The sequence below is a fragment of the Cervus elaphus genome, chromosome 13 (genome assembly GCF_910594005.1).
Source record: "Cervus elaphus chromosome 13, mCerEla1.1, whole genome shotgun sequence".
Taxonomy (NCBI): Eukaryota; Metazoa; Chordata; class Mammalia; order Artiodactyla; family Cervidae; genus Cervus; species Cervus elaphus.
This window is the reverse complement of record NC_057827.1, coordinates 57,610,976-57,638,171: the sequence shown is the minus strand read 5'-3', so window position 1 is coordinate 57,638,171 and position 27,196 is coordinate 57,610,976. Positions and strand designations below refer to the sequence as shown.

At 39.8% G+C, this 27,196-nt stretch overlaps 2 protein-coding genes across 7 annotated transcripts in view; one reads left to right on the top strand and one right to left on the bottom strand.

Moving 5' to 3' along the window:
• WDR76 (WD repeat domain 76) overlaps nt 1-15,678 on the bottom strand; it is a 56,483-nt gene extending 40,805 nt beyond the window's left edge. Inside the window, exons 1-6 of one of the 6 annotated variants that reach the window (XM_043921698.1) lie at nt 15,558-15,678; nt 14,106-14,207; nt 13,791-13,891; nt 12,562-12,972; nt 1,517-1,609; nt 414-469 (exon numbers count right to left, since the gene is read on the bottom strand). In XM_043921698.1, coding sequence (XP_043777633.1) covers nt 414-469; nt 1,517-1,609; nt 12,562-12,972; nt 13,791-13,853 — 623 coding nt within the window. In that variant the 5' untranslated portion in view covers nt 13,854-13,891; nt 14,106-14,207; nt 15,558-15,678. Of the gene's footprint in view, nt 1-413; nt 470-1,516; nt 1,610-12,561; nt 12,973-13,790; nt 13,892-14,105; nt 14,208-15,537 lie in introns of all 6 variants that reach the window. The other 5 variants (XM_043921697.1, XM_043921702.1, XM_043921699.1 and 2 more) reach the window with 5 other exon arrangements.
• Nucleotides 15,679-15,754: 76 nt separating this feature from the next.
• On the top strand, nt 15,755-26,994 carry MFAP1 (microfibril associated protein 1). The gene is made up of 9 exons (XM_043922275.1): nt 15,755-15,986; nt 19,560-19,779; nt 20,909-21,038; nt 21,308-21,495; nt 22,235-22,343; nt 22,447-22,607; nt 23,511-23,670; nt 26,132-26,221; nt 26,315-26,994. The coding sequence occupies exons 1-9, from the start codon at nt 15,908-15,910 to the stop codon at nt 26,495-26,497; spliced, it is 1,320 nt and encodes a 439-aa protein (XP_043778210.1). The 5' UTR covers nt 15,755-15,907; the 3' UTR covers nt 26,498-26,994.
• The last annotated feature ends 202 nt before the right edge of the window (nt 26,995-27,196 follow it).

Genomic DNA, 27,196 nt, shown 5'->3' with positions numbered 1-27,196 from the left:
AGCCTGTGTACCTAGTACCTATGCTCCACAACAAGAGAAGCCACTGCAATGAAAAACCCATGCACTGCAACTAAATAATAGCCTGTGCTTGCCACAATTAGAGAAAGCCATGTAGCAATGAAGACCCAGTACAACCAAAAAAAATAATATTTTTAAAAAAAGATTTCCATTAGCAGCGATAATAAATATAAATAAAATTCAGTTCTCAAGATTTTATTTCCTCTACAGTCCTTTGATGAAGATGAGAACTTTAGAGTTAATAAAACATAGTATTCCCTCAGAGATATAAACAATTAAACCAAATTACTGTTTCTGATCTGCTACTTATTGTACTATGTAGAACCATTTTTTTCAAATTATAAAACAACTCAGCAATATATCATGGTATAGGAAACGTAAACCCAATCTTTTACCTTTTGGATTCAGGAGGCTGTCTCTTCTTTATCATTTCACGGAGCCTTGCAGCTGACTGCAAAATACACAAAACATAATACATGTAAAAATACTATCTTATAAAAAAAATACTGTAACTACATAGCTTACCTTCTAAAACATGTGAGTATCTGCTACTATCTGTACACTAAGCCAAGATCTGTACAGGAAGTAAAGAACCTTGAGATATGACAACTGTTCTTGGTAGTAGACATGAGACAAAAACACTATCAATAATAAAGAGAAGTATATAATACCGTCTAAAGTACTGACATTCTGGTTCCTGGGACCAGGCTACTAACAAGTTTACGTAAGTACATTTATTAAATATGCTATTACAAATTTCCAAGTTTAACTTATACTTCAGGCAACCTTTGTGGGTGTTTTCCAGAAAAGTTACAGGTTGTACTTCCATAAATCAATAGTAATTTCTGTTAACTAAAGTCAAAATCAGAGATATTTTTGTCTCCATTTCCAATGAATTTTCAACTGTGAGTGACTCAGCAATTTAGTGCCTTATATTAACTCACCCTCCCTCCCCTCAAAATGCAAATACACACTGAATATTTAGGAATTTGGTATGTCCAGAAACTATTTAATAAAGCCAAGGGTTTAACGTATTTTGGGGGGAAACATCACACACCCTCCTGGACAGCTCTTCTCACACACATAGAAGTTTGACTGCAGTGTGAAGACCTTCAGTGTAAATTATACCTTTAGTAAAGATGATTAGAAAACATTAGCATACTTATGGCCATTAACCCTGAAAGCTGACAATACTAACCATATTCTCCTCTATTCTTTTCTTCAGTTTTGGCTGTGCCTCGAGGCTTGTGGGGTCTTAGCTCCCTGACCAGGGATAGAAAGGAGTGAGGGGAAGCTTCCAATTACAGCTTTAATACAACAGTTTAAAAAAAAAAAAAAGTCTTGGAATCAATAAAATACGGTAAACTGTATTAAGTGTAAATCTTGCTAATTTTACCCTCCCTCATTTGACACTATGAAACCTGATACTATGAGTATTTTATTGACCTACTAGCAAGAGAAATAGAATCTCAGTTTAGATTAGAAACTTCAAACAAACCTCAGACAACTGAAGAGAAGCAAAAAAGTTTGCATTTTCTGATATGTTCTTCAGTCTCTTCCTTTCGTATGGTGACAATTCTGAAAAATCATCCTATAAAATAACACCAAAAAGATCCTGTTATTTACATAATCCACAGCAAAAATACCTCACAAAACTAGTTGTTGCATTCTCCACATGTATATGTTCCTTCAAATTGCACCTACTATGGTTATTTTATGTTATCTTACCAAACAGCACATAAACTTTGCTGCACTGGATACTAAGAGAAAAAGTCTGGGTTTGGGATAATTGCAGGATATATGCATGGCTTCCCAATTAAATAACAGGTGATCTGATATCAGAAGTCAAGTAGGATAGCCCAATAACACATTATTTCCTACTGGTCCTTAACTGTATTATTTCACAAAGTGACCTTTTTATTAAGCAAAACAAGAAAGAACTCAAAAACAGAAATTTTTAAATTCACTGAGATTAAAGAAATTTAATAAAAAAGAGAATCACATGAGCAGAAAAGACAGTTTTAAACTAGAGAATCTTGGAGGTCCGATATCCAACTAATAGTTACTGTGGTGGGGGGCGGGGAAAGGAGCAGAGAAAATGGAGGAGAGAAAATCATTAAAGAAATAATACAAGAAAGCTTCTCAAAACTGAAGAAATGAGTTTCCAGATTAAAAGGGCCCAATGTGTATACAACACAATGAATGAAAACAAGACTCAAGCCCAGGCATATCATCACAAAATTTCTCAATATCTGAAGATGAGTGAAATAAAGAGAAGATCCCAAAAGTTTGCAGAGGGAAAAATAGACCACAAAGAACCAAGAATGATAACTTCATAATATCCAGGAAGCTAGAAGACAAAGGAAGAATGTGTTAAAAATGCTAAAGAAAAATTATTTTTAACTTACAATTCTAAATTCAATAATGCCAACAATCAAATGTAAAGCATAAAGACTTTTTCAGACATGCAAACTATCTGTTGGGCTGCCTAGGTGGTGCGAGTGGCAAAGAATCCACCTGCCAATGCAGCAGATGCAAGAGACCCAGGTTCAATCCTGGGCTGGGAAGATCACCCGGAGAAGGAAAAGGCAACCCACTCCAGTATTCTTACCTGAAAAAAATCCCAAGGACAGAGGAGCCTGGCAGGCTAAAGTCCATGGGGTTGCAAAGAGTCAGACATGACTGAGCACTTACCAGCAGCAAACTATCTGTCATACACCAGCTTTCAGGAAGTTACTATAAGCTGCACTCCATCAAAATTAGACAATAAACCAACAAAGAGAAAGACAGGATCCAGGCTACAGAAGTCCAACACAGGAGAGAGAAAAAAAGAAATTTAAAGAAAAACAGTAAAGAGAAGGCCAAGAAAGAGAAAACAGTCCAGAATGATGGAGGGTCCCAGAAAACATTTCATGAATTATATACATACATATACACATATATATAATATATATAAAGCCATTAGAATTCTTTGATTTATACTGAGAAAAATTTTACAACTCAGGTAAAGCTTGGACTAAATGTAATATGGAAGGTAAAACATGGGAAGGAGGAGACAGCACACTTGTGTAAACTTAATCTTCTATAGTGAGTCAACAGATAATGTGGAATAAAAGCTAAAATGGCCTAAAGTATAATTTGTCTGTTGAGCAGTAATCACAAATAGATATGTAACAGAAAATTGTTGGCTGTTTTGATTTGGTTCTGTGTATACATACATGTGTGTAGATATGGAACTGGGGCTTCCCCACTGATTCAGTGGTAAAGAATCCACCTGCAATGCAGAAGAGGCGGGTTCAATTCCTGGACCAGGGAGATGCCCTGGAGAAGGAAACGGCAACCTACTCCAGTAGTCTTGCCTGGGAAATCCCATGGACAGAGGAGCCTGGTGGGCTACAGTTCATGGGGTCACAAAGAGTTGGACATGATACCATGACTCAACAACCACCACGTAAGGAATTACCTTTGTGTGAAACTAAGATCACGGCATCCAGTCCCAACACTTCATGGCAAACAGACGGTGAAAAAAGTGGAAACAGTGACAGATTTTATTTTCTTGGGCTCTAAAATCACTGTGTAAGGTGACTATAACCATGAAATTAGAAGACGCTTGCTCCTTAGAAGAAAAGCTATGACAAACTTAGACATCGTATTAAAAAGCAGAGACATCATTTTGCCGACAAAGGTCCATATAGTCAAAGCTATGGTTTTTCCAGTAGTCATGTACAGATGTAAGAGTAGGACCATAAAGAAGGCTGAGCACGGAAAGCTTGATGCTTTCAAATTGTGGTGCTGGAGAAGACTCTTGAGAGTCCTCTGGACTGCAAGGAGATCAATCTAGTCCATCCTAAAGGAAATCAACTCTGAATATTTACTGGAAGGACTGATGCTGAAGCTTCAGTACTTTGGCCACCTGATGCAAAGAGCTGACTCACTGGAAAAGACCCTGATTCTGGGAAAGACTGAAGACAGGAGAAGAAGCAGGCAGCAGAGAATGAGATGGTTAAATAGCATCACTGACTCAAAGGACTTGAGTCTGAGCAAACTTCAGGAGACAGTTAAGGACAGAGAATCCTAGCATGCTGCAGTTCATGGGGTTGCAAAGAGTCGGACATGAACAACTGAACAACAACAAATATATACACACACACACGGAATTATGACTTACAGGTATGTACATGTATCAATTTGACCAAAATGAAGATTTTTCTCACACAAATAATAGTGGCAGCAAAGGTGAATGGTTATTTTGTCATTGCCTTGAACAATGCCTCTCAGAGGAAAACATTACCACCACCATCATCAGGGACTTCCTAAGAATCTATCTTAAAATGCTGCATTTGGACATCAAAGGAATAAAATTTAAATGATTCTAATTACCACAGGAAAAAAATAAGACAATGTATTAATAAAAATCAGACTTTTTTCGAGGTATGCATCATTCAAACTATTCTCACCCATTACCTGCCCCTCCAGAACTTGCAACATCAAAGACCAACCAAAGAATATCAAAGTGGGCTCTCAAAGTAAATATAGGAAACAGAAATGTTTTTAATCCCATTAATGTTTTATCTTCAGAGACACTTAAGCAGTTACTGCATATATAAAATAAGAGGGAAAATGCTACCTTTAGAAAACAAAAGAAGAAAAGTAACTTGAACTAAAAATGTTCTTGATGCCAAAAATTTACCAGCTGTGTGACACATATATAATGTTCTCCAAATGACAACAGTGTAGAGATGGAAAACAAATCAGTGGTTGCCAGGGGTTAAGGCTGGTGGGAAGGAGGGCCGCGGGCTTAACTATAAAGGGGTAGCCTAAAGGAGATCTTTATAGAGATGGAACAGTTCTGTATCACGATTGTGGTGGTGGTTACATGAATCTACACATGTGATAAAATCATATAGAACTGGACACACACCTAGTACCAATATGAATGTCCTGGTTTTGACACTGCAGTGTAGTTATTTAAGAGGTACTCACTGGGGGAAATTTCCTGGCTGCCTAGTGGTTAGGACTCTGTGCTGTCACTGCACGGGTTCAATTCACGGCCAGGCAACTAAAATGCGACAAGCTGTGTGGCACAGCCAAAAAAGTTAATTAATTGATAAAAAAGAAAATAAGATGTACTCACTGGGGGAAAACTGGGTGAAGGGTAGATGAGACCACTCTGCACTATTTTTGCAAATTCCTATGAATCTGTTATGGAGAAGGAAATGGCAACCCACTCCAGTGTTCTTGCCTAGAGAACCCTGTGGACAGAGGAGCCTGGTGGGCTGCTGTCCATGGGGCTGCACAGAGTCGGACACGACTAAAGCGACTTAGCATGCATGCATGCATCTGTTAAACACTTGGAAATAAAAATTTTAAGAAATATACATTTCTCAGCTAACATCATACTTAACAGTGAAAGACTGAAAGCTTTTCCCCTAAACTCAGGAACAAGATAAATATGTCTGCTCTCACACTTCTATTCAACACTGTACTGGAAGTTCTAGCCAGGGCAATTAGGCAAAAAAGGAAATAAAAGACATTCAGATGGGAAAGGAAGAAATATAACAATCTTTACTGCCAATGACATGATCTTATATGTAGAAAATCTTAAAGAATCCATACACAAAAAAATGAGAGTAAACAACTTCAGCAAAGTTGTAAGATACAAGATCAATATACAAAAATAAGTTGTGTTTCTGTACATTAGCAATGAACAATCAGAAAATGAAATTAAGAAAAAAATACCATTCATAATAGTATCAAAAAGAATAATATATTTTGGGGACTTCCCTGGTGGTCCAGTGGTTGGGTGTCTGCCTGTCAAAGGGACATGGGTTCCACCCCTCATCCAGGAAGATCCCACAGGCTGCAGGGCAACTAAGCCCTCAAGATACAACAAAGGAAGCCACTGCAATGAGAAGCCCATGCACCACAACTACCAGTCAGTTCAGTTCAGTTCAGTCGCTCAGTCGTGTCCGACTCTTTGCGACCCCGTGAATAGCAGCACACCAGGCCTCCCTGTCCATCACCAACTCCCAGAGTTTACTCAAACTCATGCCCATCGAGTCAGTGATGTCATCCAGCCATCTCATCCTCTGTCGTCCCCTTCTCCTCCTGCCCCCAATCCCTCCCAACATCATGGTGTTTTCCAACGAGTCAACTCTTCGCATGAGGTGGCCAAAGTATTGGAGTTTCAGCTTCAGCATCAGTCCTTCCAATGAACACTCAGGACTTATCTCCTTCAGGATGGACTGGTTGGATCTCCTTGCAGTCCAAGAGACTCTCAACTGTCTTCTCCAACACCATAGTTCAAAAGTATTAATTTTTCAGCACTCAGCTTTCTTCACAGTCCAACTCTCACATCCATACATGACCACTGGAAAAACCATAGCCTTGACTAGATGGACCTTTGTTGGCAAAGTAATGTCTCTGCTTTTTAATATGCTATCTAGGTTGCTCCTTTCCTTCCAAGGAGTAAGCATCATTTAATTTCATGGCTGCAGTCACCATCTGCAGTGATTTTGGAGCCCCCCAAAATAAAGTCTGACACTGTTTCCACTGTCTCCCCATCTATTTCCCATGAGGTGATGGGACCAGATGCCGTGATCTTAGTTTTCTGAATGTTAAGCTTTAAGCTAACTTTTTCACTCTCCTCTTTCACTTTCATCAAGAGTCTTTTTAGTTCCTCTTCACTTTCTGCCATAAGGGTGGTGTCATCTGCATATCTGAGGTTATTGATATTTCTCCTGGCAATCTTGATTCCAGCTTGTGCTTCTTCCAGCCCAGCGTTTCTCATGATGTACTCTGCATATAAGTTAAATAAGGAGGGTGACAATATACAGCCTTGACGTACTCCTTTTCCTATTTGGAACCAGTCTGTTGTTCCATTTTCAGTTCTAACTGTTGTTTCCTGACCTGCATACAGGTTTCTCAAGAGGCAGGTCACCACAACTATACACAGCAACAAAGTCCCAGTGCAGCCACAAGTATATATAAAATTTTTTTAAAAAAGAATATACTTTGACACAATTAACCAAAGAAGTGGAAGACTTGTGCACAGAAACATTGAAGGAAATTAAAGAAAATCTAAATAAATGGACAGTTCATGTTCATAGACTGAAATACTTAATATTTTTAAAATGGCAATATTCCCCAATCTGATCTATAGATTCAATACAATCTCTGTCAAAATTTTAAATGTCATTTTTGCAGATATGGATAAGCTGATCCTAAAATTCATATGGAAATGAAAGGAACCCAAAGTAGCCAAACAATCTTGAAAAAGAATCAAGTTACAAGACTCACACTTCCTGATTTCTAAAACTGAGTACAAAGCTACAGTACTTTGGCCACCTGATGCGAAGAGCTGACTCACTGGGAAAGACCCTGATGCTAGGAAAGATTGAGGGCAAGAGGAGAAGGGGGTGACAGAGGATGAGAAGTTGAATGGCATCACTGACTCAACGGACATGAGTCTGAGCAAACTCAGGGAGAAAGTGTTGGACAGAGAAGTGTGCTGCAGTTCATGGGGTCGCAGAGTCAGACACAACTTGGCAACTAAAGAACAGTATTAACAGTATTTAAAAGAAGGTGGTACTGGCATTCGGATAGGCAGACAGATCAACTGAATAAATCTGAGTCTAGAAATAAATCTATACACCTATGGTGAATTTATTTTCATTAAGGAAGTCCAGACCATTCAATGGGAAAGAAGAGTTTTGACAACAAACTGCTCTAAGACAAATGTATATCCACATGCAAAAGTATGAATTTGGATCCTTATCTCATGTCATATATAAAAATTAACTCAAAATAGATCAAAGGCCTAAATTTAAAAGCCAGAACTACAAAACTCTTAGAAGAAAATATACATGTAAGTTTCCAGAAACCTGGATTTGGCAATGGTTTCCTAGATATGACATCAGAGCATCAGCAACAAAAGAAAAAAAAAAAAACTGGACTCAAATTAAAACTACTGATAAAATTTCTAACAATTAAATTTAAGGACTCCCCTGGTGGTCCAGGGGTTGGGAGTCTGTCTGCCAGGACAGGGGACATGGGTTCGATCCCTAGTTCAAGAGGATCCCCCATGCCATGGAGCAACCAGATCCGTGCAACAAAACTACTGCCAAGTGTCACAACTACTGAAGCCTGTGTGCCTAGAGCTGACGCCCCACAAGAGAAACCACTATGAGAAGCCCACACACAACAAAGAGTAGTCCCCATCTGCCATAACCAGAGAAAGCCCACGAACAGCAACGAAGACAAAAAATGCATAGAGCAGCCAAAAATAAAAATAAATGTTTTAAAATTTAAAGTAAAATTCAAAACATTTGTACAAAGGACCCTGTCAAGAAAGTGAAAACAAAGTCCCAGCATGGGAGAAAATATTTGCAAATAATATATCTAGTAAAGATCCAGTGCCCAGAATATATAAAGAACTCTTACAATTCAACAATACAAAGACCAAAAAAAAAAAAAAAGGACAACTTAATTCTTTTTTAATTTTTTAATTGAAGAATAATTGCTTTATAGAATTTTGTGACTTTCTGTCATACATCAACAATAATAGGCCATAGGTACATCCACGTCCCCTCCCTCTTGAACTTCCCTCCCATCTTCCCCCCCACCCCACCCTTCAGCCTGTCAGAGTCCCTGCTTGCCTTCCCCGAGTCACCAAGCAAATTCCTACTGGCTATCTGTTTTACGTGTGGTATTTTAAATTTCCATGTTACTCTCTCCATACACCTCACCCTCTCCCCCCTCCCCTCCCCCAACATCCAGGTCTGTTTTCTCTGTCTGTTTCTCCATCGCTGCCCTGGAAATAAATTCATCAGTGCCACCTTGCTAGATTCCATATACAGGTGTCAGTATACGATATTTGTATTTCTCTTTCTGACTTACTTCACTCTGTATAATAGGTTCATCCACCTCTTTAGAACTGACTCAGATGGGCACGACCTAATTTTCTAAATTGGCAAAGGACTTAAATAGATATTTCTCCAAAGTACAAATTGCAAGTATGCACATGTAAAGATGTTCAACATGATTAGTCATTAGAAAAATGCAAATCAAAACCACAATGAGATACCACTTCACATCCACTAGTAAGGCTATAACCAAAATAGTTAAAGAGTGAAGTAACGGTCACAAAAAGACAAACACTGTATGATTCCACTTATATATGGTACCTGTAGTAATCAAATCCATACAAACAGAAAGTAGAATGGTTATGGGCTGAAAAGAGCTAGGGGAATGAGGAGTTTTTTAACAGGTATGGGCATGTGTGCTAAGTCGCTTCAGTCGTGTCCGACTCTGCGACATTATGGACTATAGCCCACCAGGCTCCTCTGTCCCTAGGGATTCCCCAGGCAAGAATACTGGAGTGGGTTGCCATGCCCTCCTTCAGGGGATCTTCCCAACCCAGGGATCAAACCTGGGTTTCTTATGTCTCCTGCACTGGCAGACAGGTTCTTTACCACTTGGGAAGCCCTTATGAGAATAGAGTTTCAGTTCTGCAAGATGAAAAGAGTTCTGGTTTTCCAATATGTACATTTACATAACACTACTGAACTGTACACTTAAAAATGGCAAAGAGGTGAATTTTATATTGTGCGTTTTACTTCAATTAAAAATTTTAAATGTTAAAAAAGACCTAAGTATTACTGAGGGTATACAGAGATTTGATTTTTTTTTTTCACACATTGCTGTTGGTTATGTAAAAATAGGGCAGTCACTTTGGAAAACAATTTGACAATGCCTCAAAAAGCTAAACACAGTTACCCTATTTCACTCCAAGGTGTGTGTGTGTGTGTGTGTGTGTGTGTGTGTGTGTGTGTGTGTGTGTGTGTGTGTGTGTGTGTGTGTGTGTGTGTGTGTGTGTGTGTGTGTGTGTGTGTGTGTGTGTGTGTGTGTACCCAAGAGAATGGAAAACATCACATAAAATCTCACAAGTAAATGCTCATGGCAGCATTATTCTTAACAGCAAAAAAAAAGTGAAAACAAAAAAAAAAAAGTGAAAACAATTCAAATGTCCATCAACTGATGAATGCATAAATAAAATGTGGTATATCCATACAATGGAATATTATTTAGCCATGAAAGGAAATGAAGTACCAATACATGCTACATGAATGAACCCTGAAAACATGCTAAATGAAAGAAGTCAGTCCAAAAAAGCCATATATTGTATAATTCCATTTATATGAAATGTCCAGAATAGGCAAATATACAGAGACATAAAGTAGATAAGTGGTTTTCCAAGGCTGAGAGAGGGAGGGGTAAGGGTTTATAGTCACTACTGACAGGTATGCAGTTTCTTTTTGGAGTGATAAAAATTTATTAAATTGGATAGTGATGATGGCTGCACAGCTTCATGTATATACACAAAAAACACTGAATTATACACTTTACTATATGGGAATTCTGTCTTAATAAAGAAATAAATATATGCTTGATGAGAGAAACCAGATATTTACATAGTCTCAAAGTATCTTCCTCAAAGTATTCAGTAATTACCAAGGGAAAAATATTAAGTTTACACTGGAAAATCCTGGCAGACACCACTTTAGCTAAATGATGAAGGTCAACATCACCAGTAAAATATCAACATCATGTACACTCTGATATGATACACTGAGGGCACCTTCACTTCTGTGGTATCCTTCCCCAAAATGCAAAATCTTAATCTGATCATGAGAAAATAGCAGATAAACCCAAACTGAGGGCTTCCCAGGTGGCTAAGTGGTAAAGAATCCACCACCAAAGCAGAAGACTTGGGTTCAATCCCTGTGTCAAGAAGATCCCCTGGAAAAGGAAATGGCAACCCACCCCAGTAACTCTTACCTGGGAAATCCCATGGACAGAAGAGGCTGACAGGCTACAGTCCATGGGGTCACAAAGGGTCAGACACAACCTACTAACTTAACAACAACAAACACAAACTGGGGGACATTACACATCATTATATGTCTTTGATGTGACAAAAGCCACCCTTCATTTAGAAAGAAATAAGCTTATAAACTAAATACTGTTCCTAAAACATGGTACCATAAATTTTTACCCCCAAACGATAATTAACGAGAGGGAAGAGAAAAAAAGAATGAAATGTTCTAAAAAAGATGTGAGATCTTTCAGCTTGTCATAAGAGAATGTATGCTAAGCATTTATGACTCTGTTTGACTATCTCCAGGACTCACTATCTCATGTTCTAATTTCTGACCCTATTTGTTGCTGTTGTTTAGTCGCGAAACCATGTCTGACTCTTTTGAGACCCCATGGACTGTAACCCGCCAGGCTTCTCTGTCCAAGGGATTTCCCAGGCAAGAATACTGAAGTGGATTGCCATTTCCTTCTCCAGGGGATCTTCCTGACCCAGGTATTGAACCCTAGGGTCCTGCATTGGCAGACAGACTCTCTACCGCTGAGCCAAAGGGAGAAGCCCTATTTATTTTACATCAAAACAAAATCTGCTTTATATTAAGCCTCAAATACTCAGATCTTAGAGTCTAAGAGGCAAAAGAGACAATCCAGTCCACTGGCTCTCAAAGTGCAGTCCTGGACCAGTCTCTAGGAAGCTATTTTAGACATTCAAATTCAACACTCACTCAAAACTTCTGAATCAGAAACAGGTGGTGAAGGCCTGAAACAGGGTTTTAACAAGCCCCCCAGGTAATTCTAATACAGGCTTAAAGTTTGAGAACTACCAATCTCATCTAATTCCCTCACCATAAAAGTGACTTGCTTAAAGGTACACAGTTTCTTAAGAGTGGCCATGCCTAAAACCTAGGCTTCCAACCCCCAGTCCAATGCATTTCTGACAGCCCACACTGTCCCACCACAGGTCCTAGTTCATTACAACACCGCCTCAATTATCCTATCTCCCTTTCCCTACCATCATTTTCTGTTCCAGTTCCATCTACTTCTTATCACATGGTAGAGTCATAAAACTTGTCACTTTAAATGAAATACAACATTCCCGGTAGGCAATAAGAGCCAAAAGAATTAGATGCTTAATTCTTAAACTGATTTGAACTATCATTTCAAACAGAATTAGTGTTTTTCATGTATCTTCTCTACTACACCGTTTGTCTCCTTTAAGTAATTAAGGGAATTATTCAGCACATCAATGCAGTCAATTAATGGTGATTTTCCCACCTTAACATCGAGAGTTACTCAAGTACTATATGTCCTTTACAAGTCAACCTCTTCTGGTATACTATGCGTAAACAATGTGAAGGCGAGCAAGACACGGTAAAGTAGGAGTAAGCTCAAAAATAAGTGCAGCAAACTGAGAAAGAGAGAGAAGCAAAGTCAATCCTCTCCTTCACAAACCAAAACCAAGAGCCTCCCAAAGAAGGAAAAAAACAAGAGCCAAATAAACTCAAGGAAAGTATCTGTTGTACATTTAAAAAATAAAATTTCACTTAAGTGTAAATTAGATGGTAAAATAATTTGTTTGAGCTAAAGAGACCCTTGATAACTGTGGCTTAACAAAACTCCAAATTTTTAAACATGAAAATCTGAGTAAGCTAGTAATTAGATTCTTACCAGGCCTGGTGTGGTGTCTTCATCACTGTCTCCTTCCTGGCTGCTTTCTGTATCAGCACTGAGAACCACTCTATCTGAAGGGCTCTTGGACTGCCATTTGTTGCTTTCAGCATGAACATCCAAGGATGATTTTTGCAGAGTGGATTCTTCCTTGGAAGATGTGGCTTCCATCTTTGGAGTTAAAATCCTTCTGCAACTTTTCGTTATTTCAGCTTTCTTAGATTTCTTACATGTCACTTCATTGTTAGAATTCTTATCTAATAGGGATTTGGGGCGCTTAAGTTGGCCTGCCTTGTAGTTACTCAGTGAAAAGGGGACCAGATACACCTTAGCTGTTTTTCCTAAAACTGTAGTCTGTACCGGTCTCAGAGATACATCAGCGATGTTTTGGTTTTCCTTATATTCATTCACCTATTCAGGTCAATAAAGGAAAAGAGTATTAAAATTCCAGGTCCTGAGCCTTTTCTTACTCTTTACAACCCCACAGACTACAGACCACCAGGCTCCTCAATCCATGGGTTTCTCCAGGCAAGACCACTGGAGTGGGTTGCCATGCCCTCCTCCAGGGTTATCTTCCCAACCAAGGGATCGAGCCCATTTCTCTTCTGTCTCCCGCATTCTCAGGCAGGTTCTTTAGCACTAGCACCACCTGGGAAGTCCCACAGATCTGTATAAGTACTTCTAATTCCTATTTCATAATGACAACATAAATCCCAGCTGACAGCCTGTAAGGAAACTTTTTTTCCCTCCAAAATCTAGATACCTAATTCATTAACCTAAATAGAATTATTATACTGCGCACATTTCTGAGCCATGAGTCCCCCAGACCAATAATAAAAATGACTACAATTTGTAATTGAGAAAACTGAGAAAAATTGAGAATAACTGGAATTGTTCCAAGAGTGGGAAACGCACCAAAACGACTGCAAAAACAAACGCAGACTTCCTGATCCCAGCCTGACGCTGTTTCTGGGGTTACTGATAGACATCTTCCTTGGGGCTAAGGGCCCAGTTTCCATAGAGGAAAACCAGGACAGGCATCCCTGCTTATCTTTTGAAGCAACACCCGGAAAAAACCAAAACCCGTTACTGAGAGATGCCCCAAAGAGCGGGAAGTAGTATTGCAGCGAGGAGGTGCCGGTTGGCAAGTTCTCCCCGGCCTATGCCAGGCATATCCCTCACGAAGAATGAGGCAGCAACACACCCAAAAGGGACAAGCGGTTTCTCACATTCACCTGAAGTCGCTCTCTGGAGCCCCCCTTCTGCTCAGCCTCCGCGCGGGACCCAGACATCTTTCCGCAGCGTAGCTGCCGGCGTCTTCCCGCCAAGACTGCGGCGAGAGGCGGGGATGAGTGGAGATGGGAGGGGCGAGGAGGAGCCCTGCGCCGGGGAGGCGCGGGCGGCGAAGGGTGGCGCTGCCCCCGGCCGGCGGGAGGGCGAAGGGGCACGGGGCATTACATTTTCGTCTAGGTACGCAAGCTTGCCAGCCTCACCCCAAACTCAAATTCTTTAGGGAAGCGAAGGGACCGAATCGACATTTTTACCTTGGATCCCGGTGGTTTTTGACGCTGCTGCTGCCTGTATCTTACTTTGAAAACCACTTGCGCTTCTCCTAAAGAAAAACCACCTCGCCTAGCAATGTGAACCTGGAAAAGATTCAGGGGTACTTAGTTGCCAGATGAACTAGAGAAGAAATGAAATCAACCTGCCGGCTTTACCTCGACCCGATGGTTCCTTGTGATCCCCCCACCAGAAAATTATGCCCTATGGCTACCGTATTCTCTTCTTCCTAGGAAGGGAAGTATTTTGACTTTTTCCCCCCCAAGAGCTGATAAGGTGGTTTAAAACTTCACCCACCAGTTAACTAAGATTCTAGTAATGACCTTACAAAGTCCAAGGACAGGGGGAAAGTCTTAAATAATTTTTGTATCACAAAGTACCATAAATAAGATTTTAGGACACTGTATTTCTTATTGTCATATGAAAAGTTGTTTTGTTGTTTTCTATTTTCTGGGTTGCCAAGAGCAGAAAGAACTGCCTTCCCATTAGATTTACTCCCTCGGGATAGCATAATTTCGGAGCTGATATATTTACAATACAAATTTCTATCAACTCTACTTTTACAGTACTTTGTAGCTCAAAATTTGTGTCGTGCACTGTTCTTTGATTGAGACTTGCCCAATTTTATATCTTCTCCCAGCTGAGGCCCAATTGTAGAACAGGTGAAACCACTTGAGAAGTAATGCTACTAACAGTACCTTCAGGAAAGTTCCCTTCAGCAATTTTCACCCCAGACTCAAAAATTACTGATAAAATCAAACTTCACAGAGCCTGATATATGCCATATTTCTGGACTTCAAGACTTTGCTCACACTGTCCCTTCTCTCCCTACACAGCAGTTATAAAATCTTTTCTACAGTGCGTGTGTTCTACCAACTAGCCTTTTTTTTTTTTTTTAACACGATCCACCTAGAAAATTGGGGTTATTTGTTCCTATTCTATAAACCCTTTAAGGCTTACAAAGTAAAATTCAAGTTCCTGGAGGACACGAGCCTTTTAACAATATTCCATACTCCTAAGTGAGCTAAACACAAGTGCTTAATAATTACTTACGGACCCATACACAAACATTCCAGCCAGGAATATGTTGTAATAGGCAGTCTCCAGAAATGGACAGAACGGAAAGCTTAATAGTGTTCGGATTTCAGACATTATTCTAAGCCGCTTGGGGGATTTTTTTTTTTTTTTTCTCTTGCCACTGGCCTAAATTACCACCACTTGCCCTCAAGTGACCAAAAAATACCTCACCACAATCCGCTCAGCCTCATCAACTGAGCTAATCAAGTGCTGTTAACGGGATTTCTATTCCGATTAAACTCTGAGCTTTCAAATTTGACAATCTGAACAAACTGCAGTTCATTATCTCCTGAGTTTCATTATTCATCACTACCCTATAATACTCGGGTTCAGACCAACCTAACCAACAAAACCTTTACTTGAGACTTCCCTCGTCGCAGAGTCTTAACAGCAAATCCCAGTGGAACCAACTTCCCGCACGGAAGACGCGTACAAACACTGCGAGGTTGCGAACGCCAGAGCAGCCTATGGACATGCGCAGTAACAGACTCCGCCTTCTAGGCCTAGGCGTCTAGAAGTCCTCCACAATCCCACAATCCTCTGGTCGCGTACTTCCGGTTTTTCTAGCTCGGCCGTAGGTGGTGTTTCTATCAGTCGCGTAGCAGTTTCCAGTGGTCCTAGGAGCAGAGGGTTTTATCTTTTCGTTGACGTTGTAGCTGTTCACTTTGAAATCAGTCGAGTTTCGGGAGCCACCGCCGCTGTCGTCAACATGTCGGTCCCAAGCTCACTCATGAAGCAACCGCCCATCCAGTCAACGGCTGGGGCCGTCCCGGTTCGCAATGAGAAAGGTACTGTGTTGAGTGATTTTCCAGTCCGATCTTACCTCTTTCGCCAGCATATTCCACACTTACCCCGGGCCCACCATCTTATCCCCAGCAATCCTTAAGACCCTGCCTCTATTTCTTCGACTTTCCCTGTCAAATTCGGATCCGATCGCGGTGCTACTTTTAGAACTCATCTTGTTAGTAGGACCTGTGTGCTCTCTCCACCAATAAGTTAGGCTAATATAGTGAATGCCTGCTATTTGCATGGCGTTGTGTGGCATTTCATTGTCCATTGTCTGATTATGGTGCTTTTATAACTTGTAATTACGTGTCCACCTCCGTCTACTACATCGTAAGTTAATAACCTACTTGAGGCAGGAACTCTATCTTAAAACTTTTTATCCCTTTCAGCCATCGCAGTGACTGTATTTGTTAAATTGAATACAAAATGGTGTAAAACTGTGGTGTAAGGAACTCATAGTCTGTAGATGTGAGACATAGAAAAAGAGGCACATTCTGAACAAGTTTATGGTCTTTCCCACCTATAAAACCTGTCACATAGTTGATATAAACGAAATGCTTTGGGAGGACAGAGGAGTAATCTCTTCAGATTAGAGTATTTAACTTGATCTTTAAAGGATGAGTTAGGATTCTTATGAGTGCAGATGGATGAAGGAAAGCTGTACTTGTTTGGGGAGTCAGACTGAAAGTCCTAGTTTTTTCAGTAAAGTATTTGGGAAATAATGTCAGTTCTTTTTCATCTTTTAAATATACAGTATCTATCTTTGTGTATTCTGCCTTTTGTTGTTGTTGTTTTTTTCTTAAATCAACACGACTTTGGAGAAGTGTCCTTTGGATACATGAAGATCTTATTCATTCATTTTAACTGCTTGTTGTTTAGTAGCTAAGTCCTGTCTGACTCTGGGACTCCATGGGACTGTAACTCACCAGTTTCCTCTGTCCTTGGGATTTCCCAGGCAAGATTACTGGAGCGGGTTGCCATTTCCTTCTCCAGGGGATCTTCCCTACCCAGGGATAGAACCAATGTCTCCTTCATTGGCAGGTGGATTCTTAACCTCTGAGCCACCAGGGAAGCCCTTTAACTGCTTATAAGTTCCATTGTATAATTAAACCACAGTTTGATCCCTGTTGAGGGACACTTAGTTGTTGTTTTGTTACTTTTTTTCCTTTTACAAATAGTGCTTAAACATGTCTCTTTAGTGCACTTATGTAAAAATTTCTACTAGGGTAGTGTGAATCTATATTGACACCTCATTTATCATTCAGTCAGTAGTTTACATTAAAATTCACTCTGATGTACATTCTATGGATTTGGACAAATGTATAGGGATATATATCCATCGTTATGGTATCACACAGTATTTTCACTTAGTAATATGCATTTAAGGTTCCTGTATGTATTTTCATGGCTTGCTAGCTCTTTTTGTTTTGTTGTTGCTGAGTAATATTCCATCATCTAAATGTACCATAGTTTATTTATCCATTCACCGCGTGAAGGACACCTTGGTTGCTTACAAGTTTTGGCAGTTATGAACAAAGCTACAATAAATATCCATGTTCAGGTTTTTGTGTTTTGCTCCTTTGTATAAATACCAAAGAGCAGAAATTAGATCATATGGTAAGAGTATGCTGAGTTTTGTATGAAACCACCAAACTATCTTCCAAAGTGGTTGTGCCATTTTGCACTCCCACCAACAATAAATCGGAGTTCCTGTTGCTCCACATTCTTCCCAGCATTTGGTATTGTCAGAGCTCTGGATTTTGGCCATTCTGTGTGTAGCAGCATGTCTTTTTTTTTTTTTTTTTTTTTTTTGCATTCCCTGAAGACATATAAGGGCTTCCCAGGTGGCTCAGTGGTTTAAAAAGATGCTGCCAATGAAGAAGACAAAGGTTTGATCCCTAGGTGAGGAAGATGCCCTGGGAGAGGAAATGGCAACTCACTCCAGTATTCTTGCCTGGAGAATCCCCATGGACAGAGGATCCTGGCAGGCTACGCTCCATGGGGTCGCAAAGAGTCGGACATGACTAAGCCACAGAGCATGCACAAAGACATAAAATGTGGACCATCTTTTCACGTACTTATTTGCCATCTGTATATCTTCTTTGGCAAGGTGTCTGTTAAGGTCTTTTACCTCACCTTGTTCTTCAGAATTGTCTTGGCTCTTTTTGACCTCCTATTCTTCCATATGATTTTAGAATCAGCCTGGGGACAGCTTTTAATGAAATTACATTAAAATTATAGAGCACGCATTTATTGATCTACTTGGGCACAGTTGCCATCTTCTCATCTTTGAACATGATACATTTCTTCATTTATTTTGATCTTTTATATCTTTAAAACAATTATATTTTATATTTTTCCTCCTATAGCCTCACACATCACTTGTTGAATTTATTCCTTAGTATCTTATAGATTAGTTGCTATTGTACATAGTATTTTTAAAGTGTATTTTCTAATTATATGTAGCCAATGTACAGGTACATTTATTTTTATCTAGCATTTATACTCCTTTCTACTTGAATTTTTTAAGCTTCTCTGGTTATCTTGTATTTTCTACGTAAGTAATCATATTGGCTGCCAATTGTGGAAGTTTCTTCCTTTTTAATTCTTACCTTTTATCTCTTTTCTTATTGCCCTGAAACCATAATACAGTGTTGATTAGAAGGTATGATAGGGACAACCTAATGATGCCCACTGTTTTTTAAAGGAGTGCTTCTAATATTTTATCATTAAATATAATGTTTGCTGTATCTATTGTTAAGATTGTGTGACTGTAAGTATATAAACTTTAAAAAGTACATTACTTTTTCCCCTGTTAATTTTCTAAGGTTAAGCCATCCTTATAGCCCTGGGCTAAATCTTAATTATGTCCCTATAGCTTAGAGGGGCTTCTTGGTTAGTTTTTATGTTGCCTGTATCTATGTTTGTAAGTGAAGTCCACCTAAAGTTTTCCCTTGAACTGTCCAGCTTGGTTATCCAGGTTGTATTCATCTTAGAAAATGTGTTGGTTAGTTTTCACTGTTTTTCTGTTCATTGGATTGTAAAAGACAGATAATCTACTCTTGCAGGTTTGGTAGCACATAAGCTAAAAGAAAAGGTAGAAATAAACATTAGAAGATCGAGTTATGTGGTAATAGATCATATAGCGACTGCCAGAGAAATATCTTGAGGAACTAAAAGAATGACCGAACACCATTTCAATCTTATATTCCCAGTTAGGTCACCCTTACTGTGTGCTGGGCACTGTTACAAATAATTCACTTAAGCATATAGTTAAGGTGGATGTAGTCTCCCTATTAGGAAGGATTTTGTATTGTTTCACTGCCCACCCTTCCTCCACTCACTGTACCCAAGCTAAACCTCATTATCATTAGTGTTGGTGTTCACAGGAACACCTTCTAATGACTTGGCCTTTGTAGGAAAAAGATATAGTTGAATAGATGGTTGGGTCAGGGCTCCTTCTTCTGCTTGGACTTGGTTTGCCAGGAATACAGGGCTTTTTTACCTGGAAAGGCCAAGGGTTGAAGGATTTTGGGAAAGAGGCTACTGAAACATAAGTTCTGTCTCTTATCCAGGTGAGATTTCGATGGAAAAAGTGAAGGTAAAACGTTATGTGTCGGGAAAGAGGCCAGACTATGCCCCTATGGAGTCCTCAGATGAGGAGGATGAAGAGTTTCAGTTCATTAAGAAAGCCAAAGAACAAGAAGCAGAGCCCGAGGAACAGGAGGAGGATTCATCTAGTGACCCTCGGCTGCGGCGTTTGCAGAACCGTATTAGTGAAGATGTGGAGGAGAGGTAATGATGAGGGCTATGTTATCCCGGATGTGAACCCAGCAACAATTGCTAATACTTGAGTAGTACTTACTGTGTACCAGGCACTGTTCCTGGTATATTACTTTAACTAATTGTTGTAATCCACATAATGATTTTATGAGGGTAAGATTATCCCCCATTTTTACCAGCCAGGAAACTGAAGCAGAGTGGGGTTTGGAAAATGACTCATTAAGGGAATTGAAAGCACAGAACATTGGTTGGTTTGTTGAGGGGTCTTTTTAGCACAGAGATGTTTTCTAAAATTTGAGAAATTGATCTTTTCCAGGTAATTATTCTAAAAGCTAATGAGGAGAAATGATACCGATGAAGTAGGAGAAAAGGACTGATGAGTGGTCTCACGTCAGAAAAGGACCCCTCCCAACAAGGGATTTTGTGTATTTTGTATTGACTGAGACATTACCTTACAGAGTAGCCAGAGGTTCCCAACTTTCATAGTTCACATTGTCTCAGGAGTTTTTTCACAGACCCTGTGGGCCTAAACAGTTCTTTTTATTTTATTAAGTAGTTAGAGCCAAATGATGTAATAAATATTTATATCCTAGCAACTTAAGTACTTGAAAACTTTAATACCTATAAGAGAAAAAAGATTTTTATTTCATTTTTATATAACCACAGTTACTTACTACTGGGGTTTGTGTGCCTCTTGGGCACTGAAACTTCTCAAACCTCAGAGTCACATTGACCCTGTCACCCATTTCCAGTTCTGTATTGACTTTCATGCAGAACTTGCTTTTTATCACAGCAGCCCAAAAAAAAAAAAAAAGAGCAATTTTACAAAGATACGATACCACTGAAAGGAAACATAATGTGATCTGCTGTTGAAAGTCAACTACTTTGAGCTTTACAGTATATCCCATGGCACCCATCTAAGCTTGGTCCAGTGCCCCAGGGTGCTTCAGCATACATGTAATGTTTTAGGTCCAACTTGACTGTTTCTTTTGACACTGAGTTAGTTTCTTTAATCTGCCCCTCAGTTTCCTAATCTCGAGGTTTCAGTACTAGTAAAAGGAAACGTCACGTCCTGGTGCTCTGTGACTAAGGAAAGGTCATTTTTGTGAGGTTGGTATTACAGTTGGACACTGTCTTTCAGGTTGGCTCGACACCGGAAAATAGTGGAACCTGAAGTGGTTGGAGAAAGTGACTCCGAAGTAGAAGGAGATCCTTGGCGCATGGAACGAGAAGATAGCAGTGAAGAAGAGGAAGAAGAGATTGATGAAGAGGTATGATTAAGGAAAGTGGGAAGTTCTTTCTGGGTGGAAGAAGAAATTAGGGCCAGTGCTCCTTTGTTGAGGCCTTAGCAGCATAAGATATAAGCTTTTGGCAGAAGTCAGATCCAGTGTTCCCTACTTGTTTTGGATAGGATTGAAATAGAGTGGTACTAAGTTGCATTTACTCGACCAGAATTTGTTGAGCTTGATGAGGTAAGAATAAAAAGCCACTGCAGAGCACAGGCCGTTTGGCTGACTGGCTTGGACATGTAACTTGATAGGAAATAGAACGGCGCCGTGGCATGATGCGCCAAAGAGCACAGGAGAGAAAAAATGAAGAGCTGGAAGTCATGGAGGTGGAAGACGAGGGACGTTCTGGGGAGGAGTCCGAATCAGAGTCTGAGTATGAGGAGTACACAGACAGTGAGGATGAGATGGAGCCGCGCCTTAAGCCAGTCTTCATTCGGAAGTAAGTATTTCACAGACCTGGCCTGAATCCACATAATTACTGCTTTCTGGGTCTGAAGAGGGAAGCCTCTTTTCTCGCTCATGCTCTCCTGAAATGCAGGCACTAAGTGAAAGTCTTCTGCCCGGTGCCCCAGCTCAGCAGAGTGTTTGCTGAGGAGTGGCTTGGTGCTGGGCTTCCCAAGTGGCTCAGTGGGTGAAGAACCCACCTGCCAATGCAGGAGACATGAGTTCGATCCCTGGGTTGGGAAGATCCCCTGGAGGAGGGCATGGCAACCCACTCCAGTATTCTTGCCTGAAGAATCCCATGGACAGAGGAGCCTGGCAGGTTACAGTCCATGGGGTCACAAGGAGTCAGACACAAGTGAAGTGACTGAGCACGCACACACGCATCTTGGTGATGGTCTGAGTTAGTTTTCACATCTCCTTTTCCACTTAAAGAAAACATACCTGCCAAGGTCTTATATTATTTTAAATACAAAATCAAGCTTAAGAGCAAATTCCTTTACCTACCCTAATGGCTAGAAATCCTACAGTCCAGCAGGTTTCTTGATATTCAGGCAGTTCAAAGATGATGGGATTTTGATGTTCTAAAGACCAGAAATGATTCCCACTTTTAGCTCTTTGCAAATAATAAAGCCAGAAACCATTTGGCTTTGTCTGGTTTGAATGTGACTTGATTTAGGGAACAAAGAGCCCCACTCTAAGGACTTTGGGTAATTAACAGGACCTCTCTGCTGCAGGAAGGACCGGGTGACAGTTCAAGAACGTGAGGCTGAAGCATTGAAACAGAAGGAGCTGGAGCAGGAGGCCAAACACATGGCTGAGGAGAGACGCAAGTACACACTCAAGGTGCTGGGCGTGGCTGTGAGGATTGAGTGTGAGGAGTTGTGTGTTTCGGTCTGTCTGAGGGAGAATAAGGAAGTCCAACAGTTGAATTGTTCTCCCTATCCAGATTGTAGAGGAGGAAACCAAGAAAGAGCTGGAGGAGAACAAGCGGTCTCTGGCTGCCCTGGATGCACTCAATACTGATGATGAAAATGATGAGGAGGAATATGAGGCCTGGAAAGTTCGGGAGTTAAAGAGAATCAAGAGGGACAGAGAAGACAGAGAAGCGTGAGTAATAGGATGAGCTTAGAGCTTAATACCGCTGGGTGGTCAGGTTCCTAGTAGGGTAGCTCTCAGGCTCCACACCTACTGTGAGTTCCATTCTAGCTTTCTTCAGGGTTCCTACAGCTAGGTGTGTTCCCCATAACTGGAATGTGGCTTATTGTAATAAAATCAGGGAAGAGAAACACATTTTGTCAGTGTTTCTCCATAAGAGTACAGCTGATACTCCCTTTAGTAGTTTCCTGGTAGACACAAACTAGTTACTAGCTTTAATCAGTTTTCTGTTGTTGCATAACAACCCAACCCAAAAGTATGTGACTTAAAACAATTATTTCTCACAATTTTGGAGGCTGCTATGCAGTTCCTCTACCATACTCACTGTTAGAGCAAAATCATCTTGGAGCTGCACCACCTATTCCTAAAAACTACTGGGAATGCTTTTCTTTTTTTTTTTTTTGAAGAAAAGGGACCTATGACTCTGCACCTCCCAAAAAAGGTTAAAACTGCTGCAATCTAGTTAATGACGGTGATCCTTGGTTTGTGACATGTAAGCACATTACTAAAGAAATACCAGTCAAGTCTTATACAGAATTAAATTCTGATTTTTTTTTTAAACAAAGGTGGCTCTTCAGGGAAGGGAAATTCATAATGTTATAAAATCAAGCAGTAGTAGTATGTCTGAACCTCAAAAAGACTAGAATCAACTTTCCGAAGTTTGCAGTACCTGGTCTTCGTGCATAATGAAGACTACCTGACCTTTTTATGTATTAAACTTCCGATCTTAATTCCTAACAGTAACCAGAATTGATGAAGATAGAATGCTTGAAAGGAGGTGGGACTGTGTCATATTTAGATAACTGGGTCTTTCTGAAACTAAAATGAAATAAATAGTTTTCATTCTCTGAACAGACTTGAGAAGGAGAAAGCAGAAATTGAACGAATGAGAAACCTAACTGAGGAAGAGAGGCGAGCTGAGCTTCGGGCAAATGGCAAAGTCATCACCAACAAAGCTGTTAAGGGCAAATATAAGTTCCTACAGAAGTATTATCACCGGGGTGCCTTCTTCATGGTAAGAAGTGAAAAGAGACTGGAATAACCCCCCATTTTCCTACCAGTGGTCAACTTTCTCATTTGCTTTTTGCCTGTGAAGAATGTAAAACCAAACAGAGGAAAGCATTAGCAGCAGGATTTCAGAAATGGCAGCAACTATTGTCTTTTGGCCCCAGCTCTCAGGAGGAAATGATGTAACAGCAGAATTGAGGAACTGAAAGAGAGAGTGATCTAGACTAGACTAGACTATGTAGGGCCCCCAGATCACTTAGATATCATTTTTCATAGCTGAGAAATTTTGGTTATGAGAAAACCAAGCTCTGTAAAGAGCTTTAGATTAACTCATGTTTGGGTGGTTTAAGTTTAATTCACTTCATTCTCAGTGGACAGAAAGTGACTAAATCTGACCTGAAAGTTGTTAATTATCTAACCATTATTTGTAATGCCATGATCTTTGTTCTTTATATAAAAACCAAAGTCAAAACAGCAGTCTGTTAACCCTGTATAAAATGAAAAGGACTGCTTCCAAATTATTTGGATTAGCACTAGTGATAATTCCTTAATAGAGAGATAGCAGGAAAGGAAATGGGAGAATTGATGACATTTATTACTCCAGTGGCATGTGGTTTGTTAAATTATTTCCTGATATTAAAGAAGTTTGTATCAAAAAGTAATCTAGCTTTTACAGATGCTGTTTAGCAAACCTTAAGTATCTCCACTGCAGCTAAATTCCTGCCTTTTGCTGTAGATACCAGTAAAATTGTAAAACTTTGAAAAATAAGGAGGATTCCTTATTCTTCTCCCACCAAAATCAGTCTATCTAGTCAGCAGGAAATGTTTGCTTATTATGTAGTTTTCCAGCCCACATAGCTTTCTAGATAGGAGTCAGTGGAGATTATTAATTACTTCTTAGATTGCTTCAAAGTCGTAAGATATCATTGCTTTAGCATTTCAACAGTTTTAATAATCAAGCTCCTTAGAGAACCAGTGCATTCCTGACTAAGATACATAAGGGAAGGTTCATGTGAAAGTCTTTTGGTGCACATACTCAAATATCAACTCTTCTCATCTAGACAAGGAAGGTGAAGTGGAAATGGCTTCTGAGATTAAATGAGGGACTCTCAGGCTCTAACAAGGAGAAAAGTTGGTCTCATGAAAGGCCTACCTTTAAATTGGGCCTTTCAAGAGCTGACAGGAACAGAGTATCCCAAAACTGTTTGGTTAAAAGATTCAGCCCTTCTGTGAAACTTCCCTTAAGATGGTATTGTTTTAATTCTTTCAGTATATATGTTTATGGTCTGTATCACAACATTATAGTTGTATTTATATGTTGATTTGAAACTACTCTATAATTGTTTTATACAGTTCATTAGATAAACCTTTTGAGCATTTAGTGTATGAAGGGTAGTACTGTTTAACACAGCCATAGCTCCTTGCCCTCAGAAGGCTTACAATCTAATAATAGAGCTAAGGCAAATAGATACATATTTGTATGTAACATACAAATTTGTATGTAACATAAAGAGTGAACGTACTAAAGGACTTCTGAAGAGAGAGGTGTTGTATTTGGTAGGATTGAAAAGGATATCAAGGAGATGACATGTTAGATGTATAGACTTTCTAACATTTGGTGGTAGGAAGAAAGGAACCAGAAGAAATGGAGGCAGAAAGTATCATCTGTAAAGGCAAGGAGTACATTAAGGCTATGTAGCATTTGGCCTTGACTAGTACACAGAGAAATTATGCTTATTTAGTAAAAGAAAGAACCTCTGAAAGCTTTTGAGCAGGACAAAGGTATAATGAGGGTTGTGTTTTAGGAAACACATTAATCTAATGAAATGTGTAAGGTTGATTGCAGGCAAAAACTGTTAATAACCAAAGTAATGAGAATCTAGAGAGAATGTTGGTCCTATTACAGAAGTTAAGTCAGGAAAAGGCTGATTTGGAAAATTTCAGGGATGTGGTTTTCACTTTGGTTGTGAGTTTGAAATCCGAACAGAATACCTAAGATATATATTGGGCAGTAGAAGAATCAGGATTGGAGGTTTGAGAGGCCTGTATAAAGTTGAAATCATGTGAGTGAATGAACATATTGAGTGAAAAGAATATAACCAACCTTCAAGAATTAGCTACATTTAAGAAGGAAAAAGACAACACAAAGGAAAAAAGGAGTATCATCTCCTCAACTTGATGTAAGCTTTTGGTTCAGTAGGTTCAATGCCCTCTGGTTTCTTTTTATCCTTTGTTGTAAAATTTAATGAATTTGTAGTTTGAGGGACTTCCCCTGACAGTCCAGTGGTTACAACTCTGCGCTTAAACTGCAGGGTGGGGTGTGGGTTTAATCCCTGGTCAGGGAACTAAGCTCCCATATGCTGCACAGTGCAGTCCAAATAAATAAATAAAAATAATTTTAAATGGTTTGAAAAATGAGAGATACATAAGAAATAAAACCACAAGATTGATAAGACTCTTTTTTACAGGATGAGGATGAAGAAGTATACAAGAGAGATTTCAGCGCACCTACCCTGGAGGATCATTTCAACAAAACCATTCTTCCCAAAGTCATGCAGGTATGGGGAACCTTAATGACATGAGAGAAAAGTAACGTATTGAGGCTGGACCATGATAAATCTGGTGGTATAACTCATCATCTATCCATACAGGTCAAGAACTTTGGACGCTCTGGTCGTACTAAATACACCCACCTCGTTGATCAAGACACCACCTCCTTTGACTCAGCATGGGGCCAAGAGAGCGCCCAAAATACAAAGTTCTTTAAACAAAAGGCAGCCGGGGTACGAGATGTATTTGAACGGCCATCTGCCAAGAAGCGGAAAACTACTTAGAGTTCAACTACTTTCTCTTCCAGCTGTGGGACACAAGGGGAAATCTCAGCATCTGGTCCTTGATTTGTTTTTACTACTATTCACATGGCCCCTGTATCCAGCCTGCTGAACCTACTGCCATACTTGTGGCACTGGGCAAACCCAGTCTTTGAAAGTGCTTTGTGAGGTTTGGACTCATGCTGAGAAGCCCGCAAAAAAGCACTGTCCAGGTAGGATTAGAGGCTCCCACTTAGGACTATTTCTGAGAAATCTTGAATGTCATTACTGCTCTGGCTTCCCATATTCACTTGGGACTGTTCCAAGTTTCTTTTTCCAGCTCTGAGCTTGGGTTAGAAACATGGATGGGCATGTAAGTGGACAATGTATTATTTCTACCTTACAGGAAGTCTAAGGTCATTGAAAACCTGTTTTGCATTTTTGGGTAAATTTTTCTAGGCAAACATACTTTTTGATCCATTTATGTGCAAGTGTCAAGAAATAAAAAAATCATACACCAAGAGGTTTTTTAGCATATCAGAAATAAAATGTGTAAGCTGACAAATAGCTACCTATTAACTAAGATAAAAGACAGCAGGGAATTGCCAGGCAAAGGATGTTTCACATTTTAATCATACCCTTTCATCTCAGGAACAAGCACAGATGCTAGACAAGCTATATTGTAAATGGCACCTAGAATTATTCCGTGAGCAAATATGTGAT